General features: G+C 31.9%; 11 protein-coding genes across 11 annotated transcripts; 7 read left to right on the forward strand and 4 right to left on the reverse strand.

Moving 5' to 3' along the window:
• Positions 1-311: 311 nt before the first annotated feature.
• On the reverse strand, positions 312-800 carry ASCRUDRAFT_72833 (uncharacterized protein; the record flags this gene model as incomplete). The annotated part of the gene is made up of 1 exon (XM_020192116.1): positions 312-800. The coding sequence occupies one exon, from the start codon at positions 798-800 to the stop codon at positions 312-314; it is 489 nt and encodes a 162-aa protein (XP_020044499.1).
• Positions 801-1,378: 578 nt separating this feature from the next.
• ASCRUDRAFT_128529 (uncharacterized protein) lies at positions 1,379-1,854 on the forward strand. The gene has a single exon (XM_020188992.1). It carries the CDS (start codon positions 1,553-1,555, stop codon positions 1,799-1,801), a length of 249 nt encoding a protein of 82 aa, XP_020044500.1. The 5' UTR covers positions 1,379-1,552; the 3' UTR covers positions 1,802-1,854.
• Positions 1,855-3,747: 1,893 nt separating this feature from the next.
• Positions 3,748-5,339, forward strand: ASCRUDRAFT_88530 (uncharacterized protein; the record flags this gene model as incomplete). Its single annotated transcript, XM_020195005.1, has 3 exons — positions 3,748-4,275; positions 4,415-4,926; positions 4,992-5,339. Exons 1-3 carry the CDS (start codon positions 3,966-3,968, stop codon positions 5,337-5,339), a joined length of 1,170 nt encoding a protein of 389 aa, XP_020044501.1. The 5' UTR covers positions 3,748-3,965.
• Positions 5,340-5,661: 322 nt separating this feature from the next.
• On the forward strand, positions 5,662-7,773 carry ASCRUDRAFT_88531 (uncharacterized protein; the record flags this gene model as incomplete). Its single annotated transcript, XM_020195006.1, has 1 exon — positions 5,662-7,773. The coding sequence occupies exon 1, from the start codon at positions 5,995-5,997 to the stop codon at positions 7,771-7,773; it is 1,779 nt and encodes a 592-aa protein (XP_020044502.1). The 5' UTR covers positions 5,662-5,994.
• Positions 7,774-7,953: 180 nt separating this feature from the next.
• Positions 7,954-9,953, reverse strand: ASCRUDRAFT_78098 (uncharacterized protein). The gene has a single exon (XM_020194134.1). It carries the CDS (start codon positions 9,831-9,833, stop codon positions 8,145-8,147), a length of 1,689 nt encoding a protein of 562 aa, XP_020044503.1. The 5' UTR covers positions 9,834-9,953; the 3' UTR covers positions 7,954-8,144.
• A 43-nt stretch (positions 9,954-9,996) lies between these two features.
• On the forward strand, positions 9,997-10,511 carry ASCRUDRAFT_128562 (uncharacterized protein). Its single transcript, XM_020188993.1, has one exon. It carries the CDS (start codon positions 10,030-10,032, stop codon positions 10,288-10,290), a length of 261 nt encoding a protein of 86 aa, XP_020044504.1. The 5' UTR covers positions 9,997-10,029; the 3' UTR covers positions 10,291-10,511.
• Positions 10,512-11,109: 598 nt separating this feature from the next.
• ASCRUDRAFT_10457 (uncharacterized protein) lies at positions 11,110-13,308 on the forward strand (the record flags this gene model as incomplete). The annotated part of the gene is made up of 2 exons (XM_020188597.1): positions 11,110-12,466; positions 13,244-13,308. The coding sequence occupies 2 exons, from the start codon at positions 11,110-11,112 to the stop codon at positions 13,306-13,308; spliced, it is 1,422 nt and encodes a 473-aa protein (XP_020044505.1).
• Positions 13,309-14,809: 1,501 nt separating this feature from the next.
• On the forward strand, positions 14,810-15,483 carry ASCRUDRAFT_78100 (uncharacterized protein). The gene has a single exon (XM_020194135.1). The coding sequence runs from the start codon at positions 15,072-15,074 to the stop codon at positions 15,246-15,248; it is 177 nt and encodes a 58-aa protein (XP_020044506.1). The 5' UTR covers positions 14,810-15,071; the 3' UTR covers positions 15,249-15,483.
• Positions 15,484-16,055: 572 nt separating this feature from the next.
• Positions 16,056-16,375, forward strand: ASCRUDRAFT_78101 (uncharacterized protein). Its single transcript, XM_020194136.1, has one exon. The coding sequence runs from the start codon at positions 16,167-16,169 to the stop codon at positions 16,335-16,337; it is 171 nt and encodes a 56-aa protein (XP_020044507.1). The 5' UTR covers positions 16,056-16,166; the 3' UTR covers positions 16,338-16,375.
• A 294-nt stretch (positions 16,376-16,669) lies between these two features.
• On the reverse strand, positions 16,670-18,274 carry ASCRUDRAFT_10458 (MFS general substrate transporter; the record flags this gene model as incomplete). The annotated part of the gene is made up of 2 exons (XM_020188598.1): positions 16,670-18,090; positions 18,130-18,274. 2 exons carry the CDS (start codon positions 18,272-18,274, stop codon positions 16,670-16,672), a joined length of 1,566 nt encoding a protein of 521 aa, XP_020044508.1.
• Positions 18,275-22,400: 4,126 nt separating this feature from the next.
• ASCRUDRAFT_15796 (uncharacterized protein) lies at positions 22,401-23,322 on the reverse strand. Its single transcript, XM_020189377.1, has 2 exons — positions 22,580-23,322; positions 22,401-22,548 (listed from the first exon to the last, which is right to left on the reverse strand). Exons 1-2 carry the CDS (start codon positions 22,884-22,886, stop codon positions 22,442-22,444), a joined length of 414 nt encoding a protein of 137 aa, XP_020044509.1. The 5' UTR covers positions 22,887-23,322; the 3' UTR covers positions 22,401-22,441.
• Positions 23,323-23,667: the final 345 nt, after the last annotated feature.

The raw sequence follows: 23,667 nt of genomic DNA on the forward strand, positions 1-23,667 counted from the left end.
AAATTTCAAATTATCCAGATTGAGATGGAGTAGAGCAAAATTACGATTAGTTGGACCATTTATTGTACATCAGCTAAAATAGTTGGAGTAGAAAGACAGGGCAGTAGGAAGATAAGAAAATAGTTGAACAGGAAAATGAGAAAAAAAGCAAGAAAGAGAATTAAATAAAGGAGCATATAAAAAGCTAAAAGCAGAGAACAAAAAAACCGAAAAGGGTAAATTAGAACACAGGAGAGTAGAAGGAAATTAGGCTAGATAGTAGATCCAAATGATTGATAGAAAAACGAAATAAAACAAAATAAATAGTTATTTTACAAAAGAGATAAGATAACCCCAACAATAGACAACGAAATACCGGCATTAAAAGCGTATTGGTCTCCAAACTGTAGAATTGCGTTGTTTGAACTAGAAACAGACTTTGCTGTTTGGGATGCTTGAGAAGTACTTTCCAGATCTGAATTTAAGATAGTTTCCTGTGAGTCTGAATCTGAATATGAATCGCTAAGAGCAGTCAGTTCAGTATCATCACCAGTTTCAGTATAGGTTCTTGTTCTATGACCACGAGATGTAGAAGATACAGATTCTGGATCAAGAGTAGGAAGTGGTATCATTGTAGAGTCGTCAGAATCAGCTATAGTGGAGACAGCATTTTTGGCTATTATGTCAATAGAAGATGTTTCTTTAGCAGCATCAAGAGTGGTGGTATCAGTGGCTGTTGAGTCATCTCTTTGTGCTAATTCAAGTGCATTTGAGGCAGAAAGGAGACCAAGTGTAAGTGCAATAGAAGCTAAATATTTCATTTTTTTCTTGTATTTTACTGTATCCAAGAAATCAGAGTGAGGTGTAATATAATAAGATGAATTTGAATATATTGGGTTGATAGTGCGTTGGGCCTTAGCTCGTAAAATGTTGTAAAAGTAAAATATAATAATAAATTGATTATTGGAGAACAGGTTTTAAGATGGGTCCTGTAGAAATAGACATGGACATAAATATTGAATTTAAATTAAAAAGTTGAAGAGGTTTCTGAAAAAAAACAGAAATTATTTATATTGTTTAGACACATAATTTTTGCAACAAAAAGGCAGAAGAAATTTATAAATGGATCCGGTTCAGAATAATGAAACAACCAAGTAATAAATTTCTTTTCATTATCAACAGTTGAGAATTTTAAAATTGTTATTACATTATTTTTAGAGTACATAATATGTACAGAGAGTATGGAAACTTTGGAATTGGCTTATTGTTTGTGAAATATGTATGTAATTGTATAAAAGCGTATGACAGTGTATAGGATGATAATATGTACAGTGTCCTTGAAAAAGGATATGTTTGAAATGTGGTGAAGGAAAACCTTTTTTTTGTTGTTGAGAACAAAAGTGTGTTTTCAGGGAAGAAAAAAGGCATACCAACAATGTATTTCCTATCTATTCTATTTGGCTGCAGGAGAGATCTGCTCCTAATTTCATAGTTGTCGTGCTTTGGATAGACTTGGTGATTCAATGAATATCGGAATTATGGATATCAAACATAGCAATGTAGGTAGCAGACCATGCTGTCTTCCATTGGCTGTTTTCAGAGAGTGCTTTACGTTTGGTGCCTGAATCAGATATTGCAGATAACAGATCGAAGGAAAACAAAAAGAAACACAGTGAATAAACAGAGCAGCAGCTCTGACCATGTTATGGAACTTTGCATAGCACAATTCCTCTGCAAAGGAACAAAAAACACACGAAGCAGACGAGCACCAAAACACTCACCAAAACACATCAAGGACATTCATACCCACAGTAAGAATTGAAAAGGGCTCAACAGCACAGCTCTTGTGTGATTTGACGAAACTCTGCTCCCAAGCAGCGAAAGCAGCTGTAACATTTCGCTTCGAAAAAATGTACACTACACTGCCATTACACTGCTCTGTAGAGCAGCTTCTTCAGTGCACATCTCAAACAAACCAAATTCAATCGAAATTCAAATCCAAAAATATTCAAAAGCGTGTAGACCCGTATCAGTGGAAATATCATCGCGCATTTATGCATTTCCACGCGTAATGTGCCTACATATACATTTGTGGTACAATTGTTACAATTCCAGAAATGTGGTTACAATAACCAAAGCTTTTTCTGCTCTGTGGCTGTTTGTTTTTGTTGTTTTTGTTGACTGAAAGAGTATTTCGGCAGCAGATAAACGAAGCAGAAATGAACTATCATCCTAGAATAATGAGACAGTAATTGGAGACAAATGTGTTGTTTTAATTTGTGAGTCAAGCGTTATTTTGAACTTTTATTTATCCGAAATAAAACACTATTTGCACAATTGTATTTTGTATACAAATATAAAAATCGGTTCTCTCAATTTTTGGCTCAATATATTAGTTTTCAATTGGGCATGAAAACTCATTTATTTCTTTTTCAACCCACTTGTAGTTTATGCTGCTGAATAATACTTGAAAACCATAATCACAAAAAATAAATTAAATAACTTACGTACATATGTAATATAAACAGTCTGTCTATAACTATATCAAAACATAGACTTTAAACTGCAAATTGATGTTATTGATGTTGGTTTTTGTGTATTTATAAAACAAATTGTGGAAAAACGATATTGGAAACCACCTTTTCAAATACACTGAACCCAATTGGTCTCAATTAACTATCTTTCAAAATTGTAACAGCAGATCAAGATTTCTCTGAGATCAAATACTACTTATCGTTTAATACCTATCATAAAATGTTTGATCCGTCAACGTATGTCAAATTCAGTTCTCGGATAGAAAATACCCTAAAACAATAAATTACCAATAAAAAAACAGCATTTGACATGTATAATCATGCATTTGACACATTGAAAACGCTTATATTTATATTCCTTCTCAATTAGGCTCACCGAAAAACCATGGATTTTGAACTGTTCATCATTGACTATAATAACTTTATCATTTATTTTTGATTGATATCCAAAATCATAAAATCATTAAATAATTTATTTTCTATAATTTTTATTAACCTAGGTTAATCCGCCAGTTACCATATTATTGCTTGGATCTTTTTTTTTAATAATCTACGTATAAAAGAAATTGGTTTTGTTGTCCAGAAGCGAGTAATGTTGGATTTTTGATTGCTTGCAATTGATTACAATTGGCATCTTTTAAAAAAATTACAATATGGTGTGGGATGAAATATATCTATTATAAACATCATCACATTTGCATTGTTGTAGATTGTTATTTCAACTATCGCTCCCACAGTAAATTGCAAAACAATGGCTTCTATTGAAAATAATAGCCAACTTATTACTACCGAAATGGTTGAAAAAGCTATTACAATTGCTAAAGATGTTATTGCTTTTTCATCTCCAGTTGATTTTGAAAAGTTTTTGAAATGCTTGAACGAAAAATATCTAAACAATCAATGGAATTATTCAAATGTTAATGAAACAAATTTATTCTAAAAATTAAACACCTTCAAGAGCGAAGTGTCTAGAAAAAAACCCCGAGGATGATCAACATAACTCACCAATTCCTTTTCAATATAAATCATTCGAATCTGCCTTTAAGAGTAATCTCAGTCTATTTCAACTTTTTAATAATATTCTAAACGAAATAGAGTTGTTCGCAGAAACATTAAATAATTATAGCAATACATTTTATATCAAACGGAATCTGGTTTATCCATTCATTGCTTTGGTTAATTCCGGCATGACTGGCAAAAGCAGATTTTCGGTTAAAGTGATGAAAAAATATAAAAACAGTGTTTATATTTGCTATAGAAAAGCCAACTCCACTGGCTACCCCAACGCTTCTTTTGCTGCTGGTATCAAACATATCATAGATTTCAAAATAGAATTTAGCAACAGAAAGCAGGTTGAGGATATTTTTCAGTTTTTAATACATTTAATTGTTGTTACAAGATTAGACATCCCAACTGATGTTAGTTCGATTTGCTTGATGGAAGATAAAACTAATGCTGAAATTTTTTGTGTCTGATTGTGTTAAATCAATGTTAAATGCACAATTCAGAAATGAGAAATTGAAGTTTACAACCAAATACTTGTTAAATTTGGATTTAAATACAGAGCTTAATCTCCAAATATCCACTCATAATGCTGACTATATGATTTTACCCCAATTGAATAATTTTTTGGGAAATTATATTGCAAAAAACATTATTCCTGATCAACTCAAAAATGCAATCAATGTTCTTTTCTTATTTGACGAGACTGATGTTCTAATTCAAAACCATTTTAATAATAATAATGCAGAAGACCCTGTAGGTATGTTTCGGGCTTTTCGAGTCGCTTTGGTTGAATTATCCAATTACTACCGGATCTTTGGCACCACACTTTCTGCTTCAAATATTAGAAATTTGGTGGTATGGCAGACCTGTGTGGTTTCACTTTTGTCATACAATAGGATATAATTTGCCCAAAATAACTGATATTGCAGTTGATAAACTCGTTCATGTTGCAGTTGAGCATGATCCATGTTACTATAGCATTCTGAGAAAAGAAATATCCAGTATCAAAGCTGTAGCTGGCCAACTTTTTGCTATTCCAATGAGGAACTTATCGTCAAAACCAGAATTATTTGTTGTAGAACACATGGCGATGTTGACACATATCGGCAATAAAAGAGAAGATATTGTTGCTGTCTATCAGTCTGAGCCTGTTTTGGCGTTGGATACACATCAATTTTCAAATTATTATCCAAATTTTTATGATAAATTTTTTTCAATTGTGGCTATCCTCGATGCTGGGGATATAGGCGAAATAGCAGCTCAAATAATTGTTTTAGAGATATTAAAAGGATACTTTGCGAATCAAATTGGAACAATTGATTTTGAAGTTGATGTCACTTCATTTTTAGGTGGTGCCGGTATTGAGTTGGAAGACGCAGATCTACCTTTCAAAAAAGGGAAAGTTTATGTAATTCAATTTGCGCGCATATACACCGTTTTGACATATGATGATCTTCAATATTATAATCAAAGAGGTTGTGGATTGATATTATTATTCCTGTGTTTTGCTCGTCCAATAACACTTTTTATTTTTTGGCTTTGCAAATTAAGAACCGTCAAACTGAAATTAAAAGAGAGTTTAAAGAATTCGACAAGAAGTTGGTATTATTCTGCAATGACAACAGTATGCCATATCAGCCAGTAGGGATCTGGATGGAGCTAGGAATTATTAAAAGCTCTATTGAGATAATTACAGCTTCTGAAGACTATAAACCGGCAAGGCAAACCAGAAAAAGTGCTAAACGCAAAAGAACTAGTTCTTCAAACGAGCCACCAATTATAAAGATTTGTAGCTTGGAGAGCTTCAAAATATCCGAGTAATTATCCGTAAGTTTACGACGCTTTCTCCAAAATCAGTATTACCCAGAAAAGAGAGATAAGCAAAATAAACTAGAGGATTACTTTGAGGAGTGTCTAGCCCGAAAGGATTGAATGCTTTATATGAACAAGAATTAGAAGCATTAAGTAAATAAAATAAAACCATCCTGATTTTACATCTGATTAAGATTTGTTTGAATAAACTGTGAAAACGAAAGCGAAATTGACTTGTAAAATCATCGAGGAATGGGATCCGAAGAGGAAATCTTGCGTTATGATCCAAAAGCGGTAGCTTCTACTTCAGGAAGGTTCCTCTTTGGGCAGTCATTCTTCTTCGAGCACTTATTCTCCAAACAGGCAAAAACTAAACAGTGAATCAGAAAAACGCAGAAAAAAGAAGCAAAAACAGCACAGGAAGAAGGAGAAGAAGAATCCTTCACATCCCCAGACAAAGAACACCTCTGCTACAACACTTCAAATTGCCTCTACTGTGCAGCACTACTCTTTTCTATCCAGCTGCTCCAATTTCCTGTGCTTCATCAGTCATTGCCTCCAATCTATGTTATATATCGTCAATTGATTCAATCACCATCTCTCAGGATTCTGTTCTGCTATACTCAAATACCCAAGCACTCTATTCAAAAAGAACCAGCTCACAATGTACTCCAACAAGAAATTCAAGTCCCCTTTGGTCAAGAAATCCTTTATCATCAATTCGCCATCGCAATCCTTGACCTACAACAGCGACGACGAAAATAATCAACCCTTCCATAAGGCAGCAAGCAAGAAGAAACATGTCCCTAAGTTGGATAACAGCAACTATATCATAATAGATGATGACAACGACAACTCTGATAACTCTAGTGACGAAAACGACCACAGTCTTGTGATTATCGAAAAAGAAGCTGAAATATCAAAACTAAAACTAAAACAAAAACAAAAACAAAAAGACAATCAAAGGCAACAAAATCAACAACAAAATCAATTGGATCTAAATCATCAAAAGGACTTGACAAAAATAATTCCTATTAAATCTCCCAACATAAAATCATTACCTCCTTTATCCCCAATATCAACAAACAACCTATTAGATGTCGCTTCCTCTCCTTCTCTTCCCTCAGACGCCTCCACCTCCACATCCTCGCCCAATAATTTGAAATGTCTTAAGTTCAATTCCTTAAAACCAAATCAGCTCACTCAATTAAACAACGAAACCAAAAATAAAATTATCCCAACTAAAAAGTCATTCAAAAATAACCCTTTTTTAGTTTCATCAAATGATTTAACCAAAAATTCTCCAAAGCTCTCATTACCAATTAACCCTTCTTCTAATCTTAATTACAACAACAACAATAACATTATCCATGACTCTGATAATAACGATATAATAATTAACCCAAGACATATCAATTTCTTACCTAAAAAAAGAATCTCGTCATTAATCGATTCCCCAATCCCTGATTTAACTCCTCCCAAATCAACTTCAAAGACTTATAGAATCATTGACAAATCTTCTCCAAACATAATCAACAACTCGTCTCCTCCAATTAAAAATCTAAATCTAAATCTAAATTCAAATAATAGAAGGTCCTTTTCTTCTCCAATAATGTACTCAAAACAAAATTTATCATCTGTGAAAAGACAAATCCATTTCAATTCTCCCTTGAAAAACTCTTCCACCACCACCACCACCAATAATAATAATAATAATAATAATAATAATAATAATAATAATAATAATAACAATAAAAACGAAAATACAAAAAAATTTGTCAATCTAAATAGAAGCTATTCAATTAATTCAAATTATAACAACAATAATAATAGCAACAAAATACTAAGAAGTTTCAAAAACTATTCTCTGAAATTAGATAAGGATATATCATTGTACCAAAAAAGGAAAACAAACTATACCCAAATCAAAAATCTAAACCTATTATCTTCAAACGTCATTGACAAGGATTTACATTTGATCAATAAATATTTAAAAATTTGTCAAAGAACACTTTTCTTATACCATCAATTATATAAAGAAAAAATTTTACTGAATAATACTGATTTCAAATCTTATAAATTGGACAAGTTTAACTCATTTAAAAGTCATTTGAAATATCAGCTAATCAATTCAATTGATGAAAAGTATTATCAATTAAAGGAATCAAACGCTGATGAATTTGAAAAATTAAGCGAATATGATAAAAAACAATTTGAAGACGATTATCAACAAAATAAAAAACATTCTTTAATCAAGTTTAATAAAGAATGCGATTTGCAATTTAAAAAAATGTTTGGCAGTGATATTAATAATATAGAAAATGATTTTACTATAAAGGATCTTTGTAAAGAATTGAAGATTGATTATAGTAAGATTTTTAATAATATCTATGATGAAGAATTAGTAATTAATGAAGTCGAAAGTGAAGACGACCAAAAGTGATCAAAATGGTGGTAATTTTTTTATAATTCTATAGTATTTTATTTGTGTTTAGCTATTTTTTCTAGCTAATTTACATTTATTTGTTTTTCTTTTCTTTTCTTTTCTTCTGTTTTTTTTTTGTTATTAATACTTTCATAGGTTATTATTTAATTCTTTTCGGTTCTTTAAATATATGATGATTAAACAAAAAGAGGAAGAAAAACCGTTTATTGCAAAATGAAACAGAACAGATGAAAAAAAAACAAAAAACATAACAAAAAATAAATGAGTGATGGTATGAATTAAAAGAACGGAAGGCATAAATATAAATATATAAAATATAAACAAAAGAAAAGATAAGATAAGATGATGAAGATAATGACTGAGTAGAATTAAGAGAAGGCTTTCATTGGAGACCTTAGAATATTAGCGAAATGAGGACTTTTTGAGTTTTTCTTTTTTTGGTCATTTAGATTTATGTTGATGTTTGAATTAATTTTGGAGTTATTATCATTTGATATTTGATTTGAATTATTTTGATTATTATTTTGATTATTATTTTGATTATTATTTTGGTTTTGGTTTTGGTTTGAAGACATTGAGATTGCTACTTCGGCTAGATCAGATAAACCATTAAAATTATTTTTCTTTTTTATATTATTATTTATACTGTTATTTATATTATTAATGTTGTTGTTTATATTATTGATTTGGTTCGGAGGAGGGGTAACTGAAGAGTTGGAAGAATTGGATGAAGTAGGTTTGGAAATGGGTTTAAATGAATGAGAATTAATGAAATTCTGATGGTTAGAAATTTGATGATTAGATATTTGGTTTGTGGTGTTGAAAGAAGTGATATTGGGAAGACTGTAGTGGTTAAAGTCTTTTAAAGAGTATAGATTTTCAGATTGAGTTCTGGAGTGAAGAGATTTAATCTTTGATATATTATTTTGTTTTAGAGTGTGATTCGGTTGGTTATTATTGATGATTTTGTTGGTATTGTTGGTATTGTTGTTATTGATTGGATGATTTAAATTAATTGTATTGAAATTGAAAGGTTGTGTATTTTTAAATTTGTTTGGGTTTGAGGAACGATTTGTTATATCAGAATTTGATCTTCTTCTTTTTAGAGTTGAGTTTGATCTTTTTAGTTTATTTTGATCTTTAATTGAATCTTTATCTTTGTCTTTGTCTTTATCTTTATCTTTTTCTTTGTCTTTGATATACAACTCTTTTTTTGATTGGTTGATTAAAAGAGCTGGGTTTTCTGACTGCCATTGGTTAAATTGGATTATATGCTGTAAAGAGGACATTGATACTGGTTTTGAAGTTGAAGTTGAGGTTGAGATTGGGGTTAGAGTGTTAGTGGTGTTTGTGTTGTTATTGTTGGTTGATATTGAAGATTTTAGAGGTAAAGAATTGTGGCGTTTATGATTTATTGAGTTATTTAAGTTGATTGTCGACAAAGGTTTGGGGTTATTTTTGACATTGTTATTGGTATTAGAAGTGGTGATAGAGGGATTATTATTGGGATTATTATTGGGAGTTTTATTTGAAGGAATTGTGTTTTGAATTTGATTTTGATTTTGGTTGAAGTTAGGGTTGGTCATACCGAATTTATAGTTATTTTGAGATATATTGAAAGTGTTGGAGGGAGAGGTTAGCTCATCGTCTATTGAGGATAGATAGGATTTGATATTGCTGTTGATATCAGTTTTAAGATTGGAATTATTGGGTTGGTTAGGGTTGTTTTGTGGAGAGTTGTTGATGAATAAAAGAGGAATTAAATTCAAAGGGATTTTGTTGGTGATGGCATTGTTTAGTAGTTTTAGGGATCTGTTTATTGATTCGCATTTGTAGTAGTCCTGCTTTGTTCGCTCCTGTTCCTGTTTGAGGATTATGACCTGGTTCAACAAGTTTTCAGAGAAGGACCAGGAGGTTATATTTGAGCCAAAGATGTTGGACAATATTAGCGAGGTTGAGTGGTCTGGATCAGCATTGGAAGGTGTGTTCAAAGGAGGGTTTTGGAGGGAGGAGAGCTTGTAGTCTGGGGAGTTGAATGAGGAGGACGAGGACAGCATTGGGAGTGGGCAAAAGACAAGGCAAAGCAGAGGAGAGGCAGAGGAGAGCAGCAGAGGAGGAAGAGGAAAGCAGAGGTATATATATCGTCGACGAGAAGAGGCCAGAGAAGAGAAAGAAGCAGAAGAAAAGTGAGTATATCTGCCGCCCAAAGAGGAAATAGAGGCCGGATGCGGTAGGGCGCTCGATTGGGAGAAAATGCTGCCTGTTCGAGAAGGGCCCCGGAAAGCCCTTGCGGCGGCAGGCACGCGTCCCGATGGGGCAATTCAGGCTCAGACGGGAGGGCCTCAGGGAGCGAGAGAGGCCTGCCGCATTGGGCGTGCTGTTCGCGAACGGCTGTTCGGGAGCGCAGAGAAGCAGAGGAAGGAAGGAGCAGCAGAAGAAGCACACGCAGCAGAACCAGCAGAACCAGCAGCAGCAAAGCAGCGGTGGGTTGCCTTCGAGGGCTCAGCTGTCTGAGGCACAGGCCAAAGCTCCAGTCGAGGCATGGCCGAAGTGTGTTTAGGCTTCAGCCCAAGGTGTTTGAATTCGTTTTAAGATTTTGGCTAAAGTTTTCTAAAAATTCTATTCCAATTATTGAATTTGATCAACTTTTATTAGGTTTTCTCAAATTTTATCAAATATTATTCATTTTTCTTGAATTCTGATTAAATTCTGATTAAATTTACACTTTAAATCCAAATGTTACGTTATTCACTTATTATTCACACATAATCTTACCCATTTTCCACCCAGTATTATCAGCAACAATAAATCCTTCGCAACAACACTGGCTCTAATTAATATTCGTTATGGCTCTATTTCTTTAAACCTTTAATTCCATAGGCTCATAGTCTCATAATCACTTAACTACCTTTCCAATTATTTCCAATTTTACTTCTGCTTTTTGGTTTTATTTCCATTCTCCATTGCCTGGAAAGCACTGTTCTTGTTATTTACTTCTTCGCCTCCAAGGCCCTATATAAATCCTTCCTCTGCCTGCTTTTTTTACTTCTTCTTGTTCTTGTTCTTCTTTTCTTAACTCTTGCTCCAGCCCAGCTAATCCACTTCCCCTTAGTTTGTTTCCAACTATTTCGATCGACTCTCCATTCTTACCACTGGTCTTTACTCACTTTCTCTGGTCTGTTTTCTACTCGAAACTTGACAACACATTTCGCTTTCCAAACTTTGCCACATTTAATTTATAATCATTTATACTCACTTATCTATAAATACTTCCTCCCATCGATCCCATATAAATACGTCTCACAATCTCTTTATACTCTCATCTCGCCTACAATGTATCTGCAACCAAACATCAACCATATATTGTCGATAACCAAAGACATACAACCTCAGTCTGACTTAAACAAAAACATAAATAAGGACTTGAAAAAGGACTTGACCGATTTACCAATGGACATCAAAAACGACTTGCAAAAAATGAACCAATCCTCCTTAAACAACAACACCAACAACAATAACAACAATAAATTCCCTTCTTACCATCCAATAGTGCCCAAGCTTCTATCCAGCAACATTAGCAACATCAACATAAATAACTACAAGCTCCCTTCCATAAGCCAGTCCTTTGCCAACTCTGAAAACAAAGACTACCACCTCTCCTCCCAGCCAAACCATTTTAACCAAATCAACTCCAATGACAAGTTCAAATTATCCTTCCTAACAAATCCTTCTTCCTCCTTCTCAATGCCATCGCCTCCTCTCTCAGAACCAACAAACTCCCCTATTCTCAAACTAAAGTCCTCTTCCTCCACCACCACCACCACCTCCTCCTCCTCCTCCTCCTCCTTATCCACTCTCTCAGCTTCCGCCTCAACCTCCAACCCAGCTTCCTCTGCTTCCTCTCCCTTATCTACCTCCTCTTCTTTGATGCCCAAAAAAATAAGATCAATCAAACCAAAGAAATTTGCACAAAGCCTATCTGCCAACTCTTCCTCTGCTCTATCTGTACTAAACTCTTCAAATATGATCGAAAAACCCCAAAAGAGACCCAGAAAAAGAAACTCAAATTTAAATTCTCTCTCAATCAACAACAATAACTCTCTCATCAAAAACAAAAGAGACAAATCAAAACTACTAAATCTAAAAAACTTGAAAAATATAAAGAACCTCAAGAACTTGTCTACAAAAAACATCATCCCAAAGATTAATTTCCCCTACCAACCCTCAAAATACACTGATTCCCTTCAATGCAAAACTTCAGAATACTGCTGCTCAAAATTCCTCAACAACACCTTAAATGCCTACGAATACAAAATAGGCGACGAATATATAATCTGGCATATGACAACTGGCCACATCTTGTTCACAAACATCCTCAAAATCCTCAACTACAAAGTCGACATTCCCAAACTAGTCAAAGATAACTACGAGGAACTAGATCCAAATTCAAAACTAAACTGCTCCTTGCCTGAACATTACCAAAATTTAATAAAAGTCAAAGGTGGCGTAACAAAGATTCAAGGAACATATATAAGCTATGAATTTGCCTACAAATTGGCTACAAAAATTGCCTACAAATTGAGATACGTCTTGGTTCCTTTATTTGGGGAACAGTTCCTAAATGATGTTCTACCTTTCGATCATCCTTTTTATGGAAAATTGATAATTGATGATAATAAATTAGCTGCTAGTTATATTTTATGTAACATGAAATAAGTTTTTTAATTCAATTATCTTTTTTTTTTCTGTGTGTTTTCTATTGACATTTATTAAATCGGGTTTATTTATTTATTTATTTAATCTATTTACTTATTTTTTTTTTTCTTACAATATCATTTATCAACTTTTTACTATTAATTTTCTTTCTTTTTTTAATCCCAGCTTTTACTTTTCATTGTTTTTCTTTAACGTTTTTGTATTACTCTTTAGTTTACTTTTTGACTTTTATATTATATTATATTTTTATCATCTAATCTATTTAATCCTTTTTGATATTTTCTAATATTTTCTACTTTTTATTTTCACTTCAAAGTCCTTTTTTTTATGTTTATAGAAAACTATTCGCTAGTATTTTTATTCACATTTTATTTTTCTTTTTTTTCTCTTCTCTTTTCTCTTATTTTTCTCTTATTTTTCTATTGTTTATTTATTTATTTATTGGTTTTTAATTTTCTGTGGGTTTTTCTTATTTTTACATAGTTACAAATTATTCAATTAATCGATTACTGTCTCATTTTCTTATCTTCTCATGTAAAACGTTTTAAATCATTCCAAAATAGCTCGATTCTTTTCTGTGTGTTATTTGAGGATGTTTTTAACTGACTTTGGACTTTTCCCTCATTCACCTCACTAAATTCTCATACAATTTATTTTGGTTTGTTTTAAAATCTGAGTAAAAATTTTAGTAAAAATTTTAAAATAATTTTAAAAAAAACAAAAAAAACTTCAACTTCATCTCCATCAAAAGCAAAACAAATATCGGTTTTAATTAATAAGATTCCTTTAAATAATCATTTATTATTTAGCTACTGATAATTAAACTGACTATTTCCTTATGTTTGCTCTTTCGTTTTTACTTCTTACAATCATGAGATAAATTTTATTTCTTTCTTACCTGGCAAAGAAAATAGTTGCCTTGAATCAAAACTTGCCAATTATTCAACTAAGAAATTGAATAGCCTTTAAACCATTTGAATCTGAACTGTTTGTTAGATTTTATTATGGGTATTAATCATTTTGCTATACATTATTTTATTTTATGTTTTTTTTTTACTAAATTTCTATAATCAGCTTTCATTTGCTGAATCAAATTCTATCTTATTCATTTCCCATGTTTATTATTTGCTGATTCTCTTCAAGAATTTCGAATATTGTTTAAACATTCCCTAAACATTCAAAAGACGTCAACTGAATCTCGGATAAAATGTGTAGATCAAAAATAATGAAAACAAAATTAGGGGAATTCGAGTAAAAAATATCAAATTATACCAAAAATAATAATCATAAACAACAGGCTTATTGTACTAATCCTGATTCTGGTTCTGTTCCAGATCAAGATCTAATGATTTAATCTTTCCCCTTTGATTGTTCTGATTGAGGCAATAAATAACACAAGGGTGAGTGAGAGCGAGATTTCCTTTGTAAAATTATCACAAAGTCTCATATTGCTAAACATTTCCAGACTATTCTTCATTTTCTTTTGCGTTTTTTTTTGATTTCAAATTGATTTGAAATCGAGATTAAGCTGATTTCACATTGATTTCAGACTGATTTCAGACTGATTTCACATTGATTTCACAGTGATTTCAAAACAGAGAAAATGAGCTGGTGTAGTAAATCCTTTGAATCCCCTGGGTCGAAAACAAATGTTAGACATTTTGGAGTTTAAAAATAACTTTCTATGTTTTTATTTATCAAAACAATTCAAATTTTACTAAAAAAACCATTGGGGCATGATAAAACATTACGAAACATAATAAATTTAAACAAATGCTTGAAGTCAACAGAACAAAATACAGGATCTTTAAGACCTGTTTAACAAATCTTTAAACTGGCCTCGAAATGGTGTTTGAATGATCTTTTAATGGGCACTATTATTTTCTATCTCAGACACTGGAGCAGCAAATGCATTTTCGGTTTTGTCTTTTGAGTCTATTGAAACTAGATTATTTTTGGCAACTCTTATTCAAAAGAACAACAAGTTAGCAGCACTTTGTGGGTTTCGTTACATGGGTGATTTCATCTTTTTTCTCGAGTTTACAGACCCAGTTTGCTACATTTGACACCATCAGATCCATAGTATAAGAGAAAAGCAGATGAAATTGTTATAGTACCTGGAATAAAAGGAAAAAATGGAATAAGTGGCGATTTTGGTTATTAAAATTGCCACTAGTTATCCCAAATTTAGTTTAAGAATAATAAAAATAATAATTTTATTATTAGCAGAATTTTAAAATCAAAGTAAATGGCATTATGACACGTTGGGTTTTATCGTTTTATCATTTTGCTATTTTACTCCTTTACCATTTACCATTTATTATTTATTATTTAATACTTTATTATTACTATCATTTTTATTATCATTTTTATTTTATTGTTTTTATTACGAGATTCTGAGAATTCTGAGAATTGTGGAAAGTCTGGAATTCATTCACCTTTGAGAAAAAACGAGCTGATTTTCAACAATATTCTTTAATTTTTATTTTCCCAAGTTTGCTTGTAACTTTCAAGCACCATTTCTCTCGAAATTAAAATAAAAATAGTCGATAAGTTTGACAGATAAGTTGAATGATAATATGGCTTTTGTTTTGTTTTTATTTGCACACAGTGCAACGTTCGTTAAATTGATAACAAAATGGCAGCAACTTTCGACACCATTCGATAACATTTGCTATCCTCTGATAGCTTTGGGTGATTGTTTAGAATATTACGCAAATTTTCTGGAGTCTAAAGCATATCTGGCCTATTTCTAACCCAAATCTTAACCGAATTTTGTTAAGATCATCCAATGTTATGTTAAAGTTAAACAGTGCAAATAAAATCAGAAAACTAACTTGCTAAGGTTCCACTTCTTTCTGTTTACTTGAAAACCGTTACGCATTAATAGAACATTTCCAGCTTAAATTGAAGATAATGCACCTATGGAGACACCCTTGGAGAACTGTGTGAGGTGGTCGAAGGCTGTTTATCTAGCTGTTATCGAGCTGATATCCACTGCCACTGTCCATTACATGTTTATGTTCTGTTTATGTTCTGTTCATGTTTTATTCATGTCCATGTTCTCATCATACTCAGCCGAAGCCGTATCCCATCCTTCTCCAGCGTAATACCCTGATATCTATAGTAGTCTGCTGTTGATTGTGATGCTCCAAGAGACCTCCAGCCAACAGCTCCAAGCGAGAACAGCCCCTGGCCAATGAGAGTCTCTTTCGATACACCATATTCCGTAAGTTTATCTAGCTTTCGACTATTTCCATTAAATCTCTGTTTGCAGCTGCCAGCTCAAGCTGAAACTGCCCAATTTCAACCCCTTATGATACCAGAGCATTTATTCATTTATCCAGTCATCAATTAAAATCAATTCATTGCTGATGGTTCTCCTAGTGGCCATTTATTTGCCTGTGCAAATGGCAACTTCAAAAACCGTTGAAAGCCAGTGTGAATAGATGAAAAAAAACAACATCTCAGCTATTTCATTGTTGATTACAAAATTGTCGTTAACTTTGGTCATATTTTGACAATTTTTGACAAATTATGGCAAATCATGATATAAGCTCTGCATGCATGGAGTTTGGCAGTTTATTAGTTTATTTCTATTCAAAAAAGCACTCACATAAGGCCATATTCTACATATCTTGTTATTATTTGCCCTCCCAGGCCCTTCCTCTGTAATGATTGGCGACTGCTCCCTTTGCTCTACCACTTTCTATACTTTCTATACTTCCTTATGCACTTCCTTATACTACTGGCTGTTTGTTTCACCTCATATCTTATCTTGTGCGATCCAATTCGAGCTTTCATTTCCTCGCCTGCAGCGCTCAACCAACATTAACAACTTTTAAGGTTACTCTCAAAACTAAAACCAAATCCAAAACTAAAACTGCATCCAAATAAATTGCTGTACCACAGTGTTGCTGTACTATTTTACTATGGTGCTGTTCCTGTCCTATCGCCATAGCAAAACATAGAATTTATATTTATAACATCAAAAAGATCAGTTCCTAAATAAATATAATCAAAATTGAAAAAAACTAAAAAACTAAAAAACTAAAAAAACCAAAAAACTAAAAGACTAAAAATTAAAAAATAAAAAAATAAAAAAATAAAAAGCAAGCATATTCCAATAATGCCTCGAAGTCCTTTATACTAATTTAAATAATAATAATTATTTTTATTACCTTTGAATTGGCTGAGACTCTTGATAATTTTCACTAGGCTTCTCAAATTCGATTTCTTCTGTTGCTTCCCCTCTATTGGCCTGAGTTGCCAGTATACTATGCTGCAAATCTTTATGAAATCTTTCTGGTCCAACAATAACACAAACCATAATGTATGCCATAACTGCTCCGGTGAAAATACCCATAACTTTCCCATAATCGTACCCAGGTGTCCCATCGCTATTGGTGATTGGAAATCTCGATCCCAATTGAGATTCAATTGTGGACGAAGCTGAGGAAGCCAAATTCCCCAATTGATACACCAATCCTGAAGCAAATGTCCTATAATTTGATGGACACAACTCAAACAAATGAACTGGAACAATACCCCAATTGCCCATGATGAAAAACTGCAACCAGAATCCACCTACTGTGAGTTCAGTAATAGAATGCAACAAAAATGCTGGATAAATAAGCGCCCCTGCCCCAATACAACAAACAACAATAGACAATCTTCTGCCTAATAAGTCAGTGAGTTGCCCAAATACCAATCCTCCAACCATTGCCCCAATGTTGATAACACACAAAATCATTGTCTTATCATCGGCATCAAAGTTTCGTTGTTTCACCAACATTGTAGAATATAAATCTTGAGATCCATGAGATGAAAAATTAAATCCAGCTAATAAAAAAATAAGGTAGATAAACATCAACCAATGGGTTCTACAAGCATCCTTTGCCTGGGTCCAGGCTGTAATTTGATGTTTTTTGTCGTCTTCAGTTAGTGTAGCGTTATGAAGTCTTTTAGCCTCTTTTTGGTCAAGGAAAAACTTACTTTCTGGCAACATCAATCTCCAGGCAATTAAAAGAAGTGGTGGACCTGCTGTAAACCATAAAAGCGAACGCCAGTCTTCATTTGTCTTGTATGTCCCAAGAAATGCTCTGCTGAACACAACTGCTAAGAGGTATCCAAAATTGTAACATGGAAGAAAACATCCAGAGAGAATAGATCGAGCTTCAACCGGCTGATCTTCTAAAGCAGTTGCAGCAGCATTTCCATACATCCCACCCATTGCAATACCAAATAATGCTCTAACAGCTAAAAATTGTTCCAATGTTTGAACAAATCCACACCCAAGTTCAAGAACAACAAAACAAAAACAACAAACAATAAAGGGCCATTTTCTTCCATAATAGTCAGACGCTAATCCAAAGATAATAGCACCAACTGAACACAACATAAGAACCAATGTAATGCCCCAGGTAATATCCGTAACACTTTTGTTTAAAAAAGCTGCAATTTCTGTTGTAGAAACCGACACCACAAAAAAGTCCATTGCATCAACAGTCCAAGCTAATGCCCCCAATAGATAAAAGCTCCAATTTAAAGGTGTCATTTTCCTCAATCCAGGAACTAGATTTAAAGCGCTTAAACTAGCTTATGGTAATTGAAATAGTGTAGGAATTCTTGTAGTACAATAATTAATGATTCCTTCTTTGGATAAATCGGGTTTTTCATCATCAACTGTCTTGCTATTATTTTGATATCTTTGTTGATCATATAAATCCGAATTATTATATTCAAGATCAAAAGAGGTAGCTTTTTCTTTTTTATTAGCCATTTTAATTTATTACTTTTTTCTATCTTCCTTTGATCAAGTAATCTTCAAGTATTGTAACAAATAAAGAATCAGTAATTTTTTTGACAATTTGAATAGTTTGAGATAACACAGGATTTGAAGCCCAATTTATATGATAATGAACAAGAATACAGCAAAGAATACAGACATATGTACCCCAGCAAATACATGGCTATCATCTGCTTCAACTGGAAGACATTTTTAAGAAATCTTTTTTTTTGATTTTGATCTTAAATTTAACCAGTATTACATGCCATGTTTTTTCACTCCATTTTCAATGAAAAAGAGTAAATAAAGGAGAAAACAAAACATTCTTTCTTTTGTAGAATAAAATTTAAATGTTTTAATTAGTGAAAAAGTGACTGCTATCAGGAAGCTATCAGGAATTCATCACTCAAAAGTAAAACCAATAGCATAGATTGATTGCATTTTTGCTATCGAGAAAAAAAAAGCTCTTGATATGAAAATTCATTTTAAAATCCGGAATAACTAGAAAAACCATGAATGCATGTCAATGCATTTTATGTCATTCAAATACCTCTCTAATATGGAAGGAATAATTTACCCAATGCTATTTTTCCACACCTAGAATAATCCACAACCAGCGCTGTTATTAATAAATATAACCTATTGCCTGGTCCTATATTACTTTTATTTCTTTTTAATGGGAGAAGGTAGTGTTTAAGCTATTTTAAGCAAAATATGTGACCATTATATTTAACATAAATCTGGTGGTTTTTGCAAAAAGACTCCAGACAATAAGTTTTTTATTATTTTTGTTTTGAAAATTTGTCTAGAAAACTGGGATGCGACCAGTGAGAAACAGTTTCCTAAAACTGGCACAAAAGTGAACATATGGGTGAAGATATGGGCCACCCTATATTGGACACAATTCAGACACGGAACGGATGTGCTGCAGTGTTTGATGCACAAAACCCGGATTTTGCTCATACAAAAACAGTCTCCTGTCCTGATTTCACAGAAAACTCCAATTCCATCCGCATTTCCGGCAGTACGGTCCACAATCGCTCTGGAAAAAACCACATAAGGAATTCAATGATGCCCATCCTTATTTTTCAAAAACTTCGGTTAAATCAAATCAGAGGAGCAGTATTTTATTATTTAGATGCGAACTTCATCTCAGTGACAAAAACGTCTAGTAAAGAATTGATTTTATATGTGCTCGAAACCAGGCAACAAAAAAAGTCGTAGAGAAAAATTAGTGAAAAAACTAACAAAAAGAAATCAACAAGAAATTTAATATCGGAGGTAACTTAAGAGGGTCCAAACGTCTCACCAAAGCAAAGTTCGTAAATTAGCTTTTTAAATCATTTTAATACAAACCATCAGAATGAAAAACAATAAAATAATTTGAAGGACATAAACAAATCCCCACAAAAGTTCTCCCAAATTTGTAAAACTATCTTGTTTTGATTGGAATGATTTAAGTTAAATGTTTGTAGTAGCTTCTTATAAATTAAATTTAATGAAAAAAGAGAATCCTAATTTCGGTGTTCTGGAGAAAATTTTTTTTAAATATTTCAAATGTACTCAAACTAAGTGTGTCTGATATATCAGAAAGGAAGCTTATTATCACAACAAGAATTTTTTTCTTGTCTGATACTTCTCTCACCAGCGTAAATGCTTATTGTCTAACAGTGTTGTAACAATTTGAATCAAACAAAAAGAAAACCCAACTAGTCATATTAATGATGTTTTTAAATATAGGGAAAGCAAGAAAAAAGAGTTTATTAGAACTATGGAGAAAAATAAAAAGGATCCCGGTTTTTGAGCTCAAAACACGTACACTTTAGGATTCATGATTCCTGATTACACAGGAGAAACAAGCTTTATAAGAGCTCGGAAAAATAAGTTATTTTGGTGGGTGAATGGAAAGACACTGTTGAAATAGCTAGTCCCTGCAAAGAAAAGATAATTATATCAGTAATATTAGTCTAAGGGTGTGATCAAAATAATTCTTAGTGGATTATTTTATTGAAGCTTTAGTGAATCTTCTTCCAGCCAAATTTCACAAAAAACCAACTTTTCAATGATGCTTCCTACCTTTGATTGGTAGTTTTAGTTTTGTTTGTTCCTATTGGTGTTGATTTCGCTAGGATTATTTTGTTTTTTCTAAATTTTATTTTAATCTTCATAATTTTGAAATTTTTTTATCAATTCCAATAATCAAAAAGTAAAAAAATTTCTTAATTCATTCATTTTTGTAGATAAAACAATTTTCAGTGCATATTCTCATCAAAACAAGTCCCAAAGGTGAAGATTATAATGAAATTTTGCATTTAACAGAAAACGACCCAAATCAATAGATTTCTTTGTGCCAAATAATAGTTTCAAAAACATAAAGGTTTCTAAATGGTTTAAAAGGAGATTGAACAATTTATTTTTGTTTTATTTCTTATTTTACTTTTATTTTTCCATCTTGTACCTCTTATTCATATTTCTTTTTATTTATCATCTTAAAAGAATTTTGAAAGTAATCTTTAATCAAATATGGGTCAACAATATCGAGAATTCCTATTTTCCTGCTTTTTTTTAGTTTTTCTGCTTGTCATATATTACTTTATCCACAGATATTCTTAATTCAAAGATAATATATCTCTTCCAATTGCGATCTCTTATTTTTTTAAAAAAGAGAACAAACAACAGTTGATTCGATATTATTTATCATAAAATGCTAAAATTAGAGTCAATCTTTTCAATTTGTGCAGAATGGGTTCTTTTCTTTTGTTTTATTCAGAGGATCCATTGATTGATCTTATTTATCAGAAGTTAAGATGGATCTCCAGTAATACAGAAAACATATCGTACTAAATTTTGAATTTTTTATTATGCTGATGCCATTTTAACATAACCACATTATCAATACCCTGCTACTATGATATCGCTGTCAACCAACTGAATTGACTCCAAGTCGACCTCCTAAACTTCAAAGGGTCTTGATGTTGAGGAAATAAGGTTAGTTTTTGTCCGAATCCTCACACAAAATACGATACTTGGTGAAAATGGTGAAACCCTTATTAAAGATTACATCCAAAACACGTTTACCCTGACTGCCCTTCTTATAAAGGATTTGGTATTCTTTTTTGCTTTAGATTTTTCTTGTTTTTTATTACCAACCATTGATGCAATTTATTTGAATTGCAGGCCATTATCTTTTAATAGATATTTGGACTAACGGAGCAGTGGGAGATCGAATTCTAGCCATTGAAGTGTTTTTCTTCATTTTTTTCAAATCAGTTGTCATAATTGATATACAATAGAAAAGAATGTATTTTCTACTTTTGATTTCTAACATTGTTATTTAAAGTATTTTTTATTAAAACGAGAAATTAAAATTAATATCTTAAATAAACATTTTTCTATTAGCCAGCTCTAACTTGCTTCTTGTAAAAGGTATTCTGATAGAAGCATAACTCATGCAGAAGGTTTAACATTGATAATTCATGCCAAATCGTTTCTACTTGGTGATGTATTGACAATGTTTAAGATTTGCAAATGTCATTATTATTGAAAATAGATTATATCCACTAGAAAGGAGTGTCAGTTCCAAAGAGATTTCAAATTATGTATAAAGAAAAAGTTTTGTCAAATACCAAGATCAATTGTATCTTGAAAAATAAACATTTAAATTTCACAAAATTAATAATAATAAAGAAAAATAGTATTCTCTTTTATAAATCCTTTATGTCTTGCTATTTGAATCATTTGGCTTGAATTTATTTTTTTTTGTCTTCAAATTTGCTGAATACTTTACTTTTTATGAAATATAAAAATAGGGGTTTCGAGAAATTATTCAGACATCTAAACAGGGGTCTGTGAACGCCATAATAGCAATAGATACTCTAATTTTAAACCCCCCCCCCCAAATGGCTTGATTTACTAGTAACCACTACCTTATTATTTACAATAGTGTTTAAATTTTAGACAAAAGATGTATTGAAAAAAATATCAGAAAAATAATTGTTTATTTAATATTACTTATTCAAAAGTCAAAATAAAAAACCTAAAAGACTGACATATATACCTATATATATTCAGACAATAAATTAAGGGTATGGAAATAAAATAAATCAAAATAAAGTATGTGAAAAAAAAAGAAAATGTTATTAAAGACCATCATAAATTGATTTAATTAATAGTAATACGACGGATGTTTTCACTTTCCTTTTTGCCTAATTTTGGAATATTAAGAACCAAAACACCATCCTTATAATTTGCTTTGATGTTTTCATCATCTAATGTTTCATCCTTTGGCAAAGCNAGCACCTGGAATTGAAACATGCAACTCATAATCCTTTTCATGATTCAATAAATCAACAGGAGGAATAAAACTAAATGAATTGAATAAATCATCATCTTCAGATCCAAAAAAATTTGAAATTAATGAATTATTTCCTGACTTTGATTTAGTGATTTGTTTTTTATCATTTCTCGATTGAAGTTGTCTGTTTTGTTTTTGATTACTTGGGTGACGATTTAAACCGGAAGATTGTAATGAACGATTGAATTGACTCAAGTTATCATCAATTGAGTCGACAAAATCCCAAAATGGTGAATAGAATAATCCTGACATAATTAATAATATTAAAACCTTTTATGATTGTGAATTATTGATATTATAATATAGCAAAGTAAGATGAATTGTTTCTTATAGAAATTAAAGAAAAAAAACCTCAATTCAGTGGACTTCATCACCTCCTTATATATTATTTTAAATGGAGTGTAGAAAAGTCATAAACCGAGTATATTTTGGTTTACCCTCAATGATACTGAGTATTTTATTTATTCTGCTTTTTCTTTGCTATACTAGAAAACACTAGAATTTTGGGCTGTCACGTAATTTTTTTTCGCAACACGATTGCCATTCGTCGAAAAGTAAGGCTTGATTGTCTTACAGCTTTTAGGGTTTCTCTTATAAATCATCGAGAAAATTCTAGAATTTTTCGAAACACCTTGACGAAAATAGACAAATTTGCGAAGCTGTATTATTTCCACAATCCTGGATTATAATTTTAATTTTAATTTTTGGTCAGGTCTAGTATCGACTTTCAAGTTTATTCTTTGTTTCTAAGATCGATGATAACTTTTTTATTGGAGAATCTCCAACTGAAAATCGAGCAATTGCTTTTAAAAAAAGAAATTGTTTATTGAAATACAAAGGCTATATAGAAGTAACATGATTTTAAAACTATAAACTAGAAAGACATAGTTGATATATTTGCTCAAGAAACGGTGATGCGACGAGTAGCTTCGCTTTCTTTTTTGCCTAATTTTGGAATATTAAGAACCAAAACACCATCCTTATAATTTGCTTTGATGTTTTCATCATCTAATGTTTCATCCTTTGGCAAAGC

The sequence above is a fragment of the Ascoidea rubescens genome (assembly GCF_001661345.1).
Source record: "Ascoidea rubescens DSM 1968 unplaced genomic scaffold ASCRUscaffold_20, whole genome shotgun sequence".
NCBI classification, from domain to species: Eukaryota; Fungi; Ascomycota; class Saccharomycetes; order Ascoideales; family Ascoideaceae; genus Ascoidea; species Ascoidea rubescens.

Coding starts and splice junctions, on each gene's coding strand:
- ASCRUDRAFT_128529 (XM_020188992.1), top strand. CDS start 1,553: ATGCTGTCTTCCATTGGCTGTTTTCAGAGAGTGCTTTACGTTTGGTGC.
- ASCRUDRAFT_15796 (XM_020189377.1), bottom strand. CDS start 22,886: ATGTCAGGATTATTCTATTCACCATTTTGGGATTTTGTCGACTCAATT.
- ASCRUDRAFT_78100 (XM_020194135.1), top strand. CDS start 15,072: ATGGCTTTTGTTTTGTTTTTATTTGCACACAGTGCAACGTTCGTTAAA.
- ASCRUDRAFT_78101 (XM_020194136.1), top strand. CDS start 16,167: ATGATTGGCGACTGCTCCCTTTGCTCTACCACTTTCTATACTTTCTAT.
- ASCRUDRAFT_78098 (XM_020194134.1), bottom strand. CDS start 9,833: ATGCTGTCCTCGTCCTCCTCATTCAACTCCCCAGACTACAAGCTCTCC.
- ASCRUDRAFT_128562 (XM_020188993.1), top strand. CDS start 10,030: ATGCTGCCTGTTCGAGAAGGGCCCCGGAAAGCCCTTGCGGCGGCAGGC.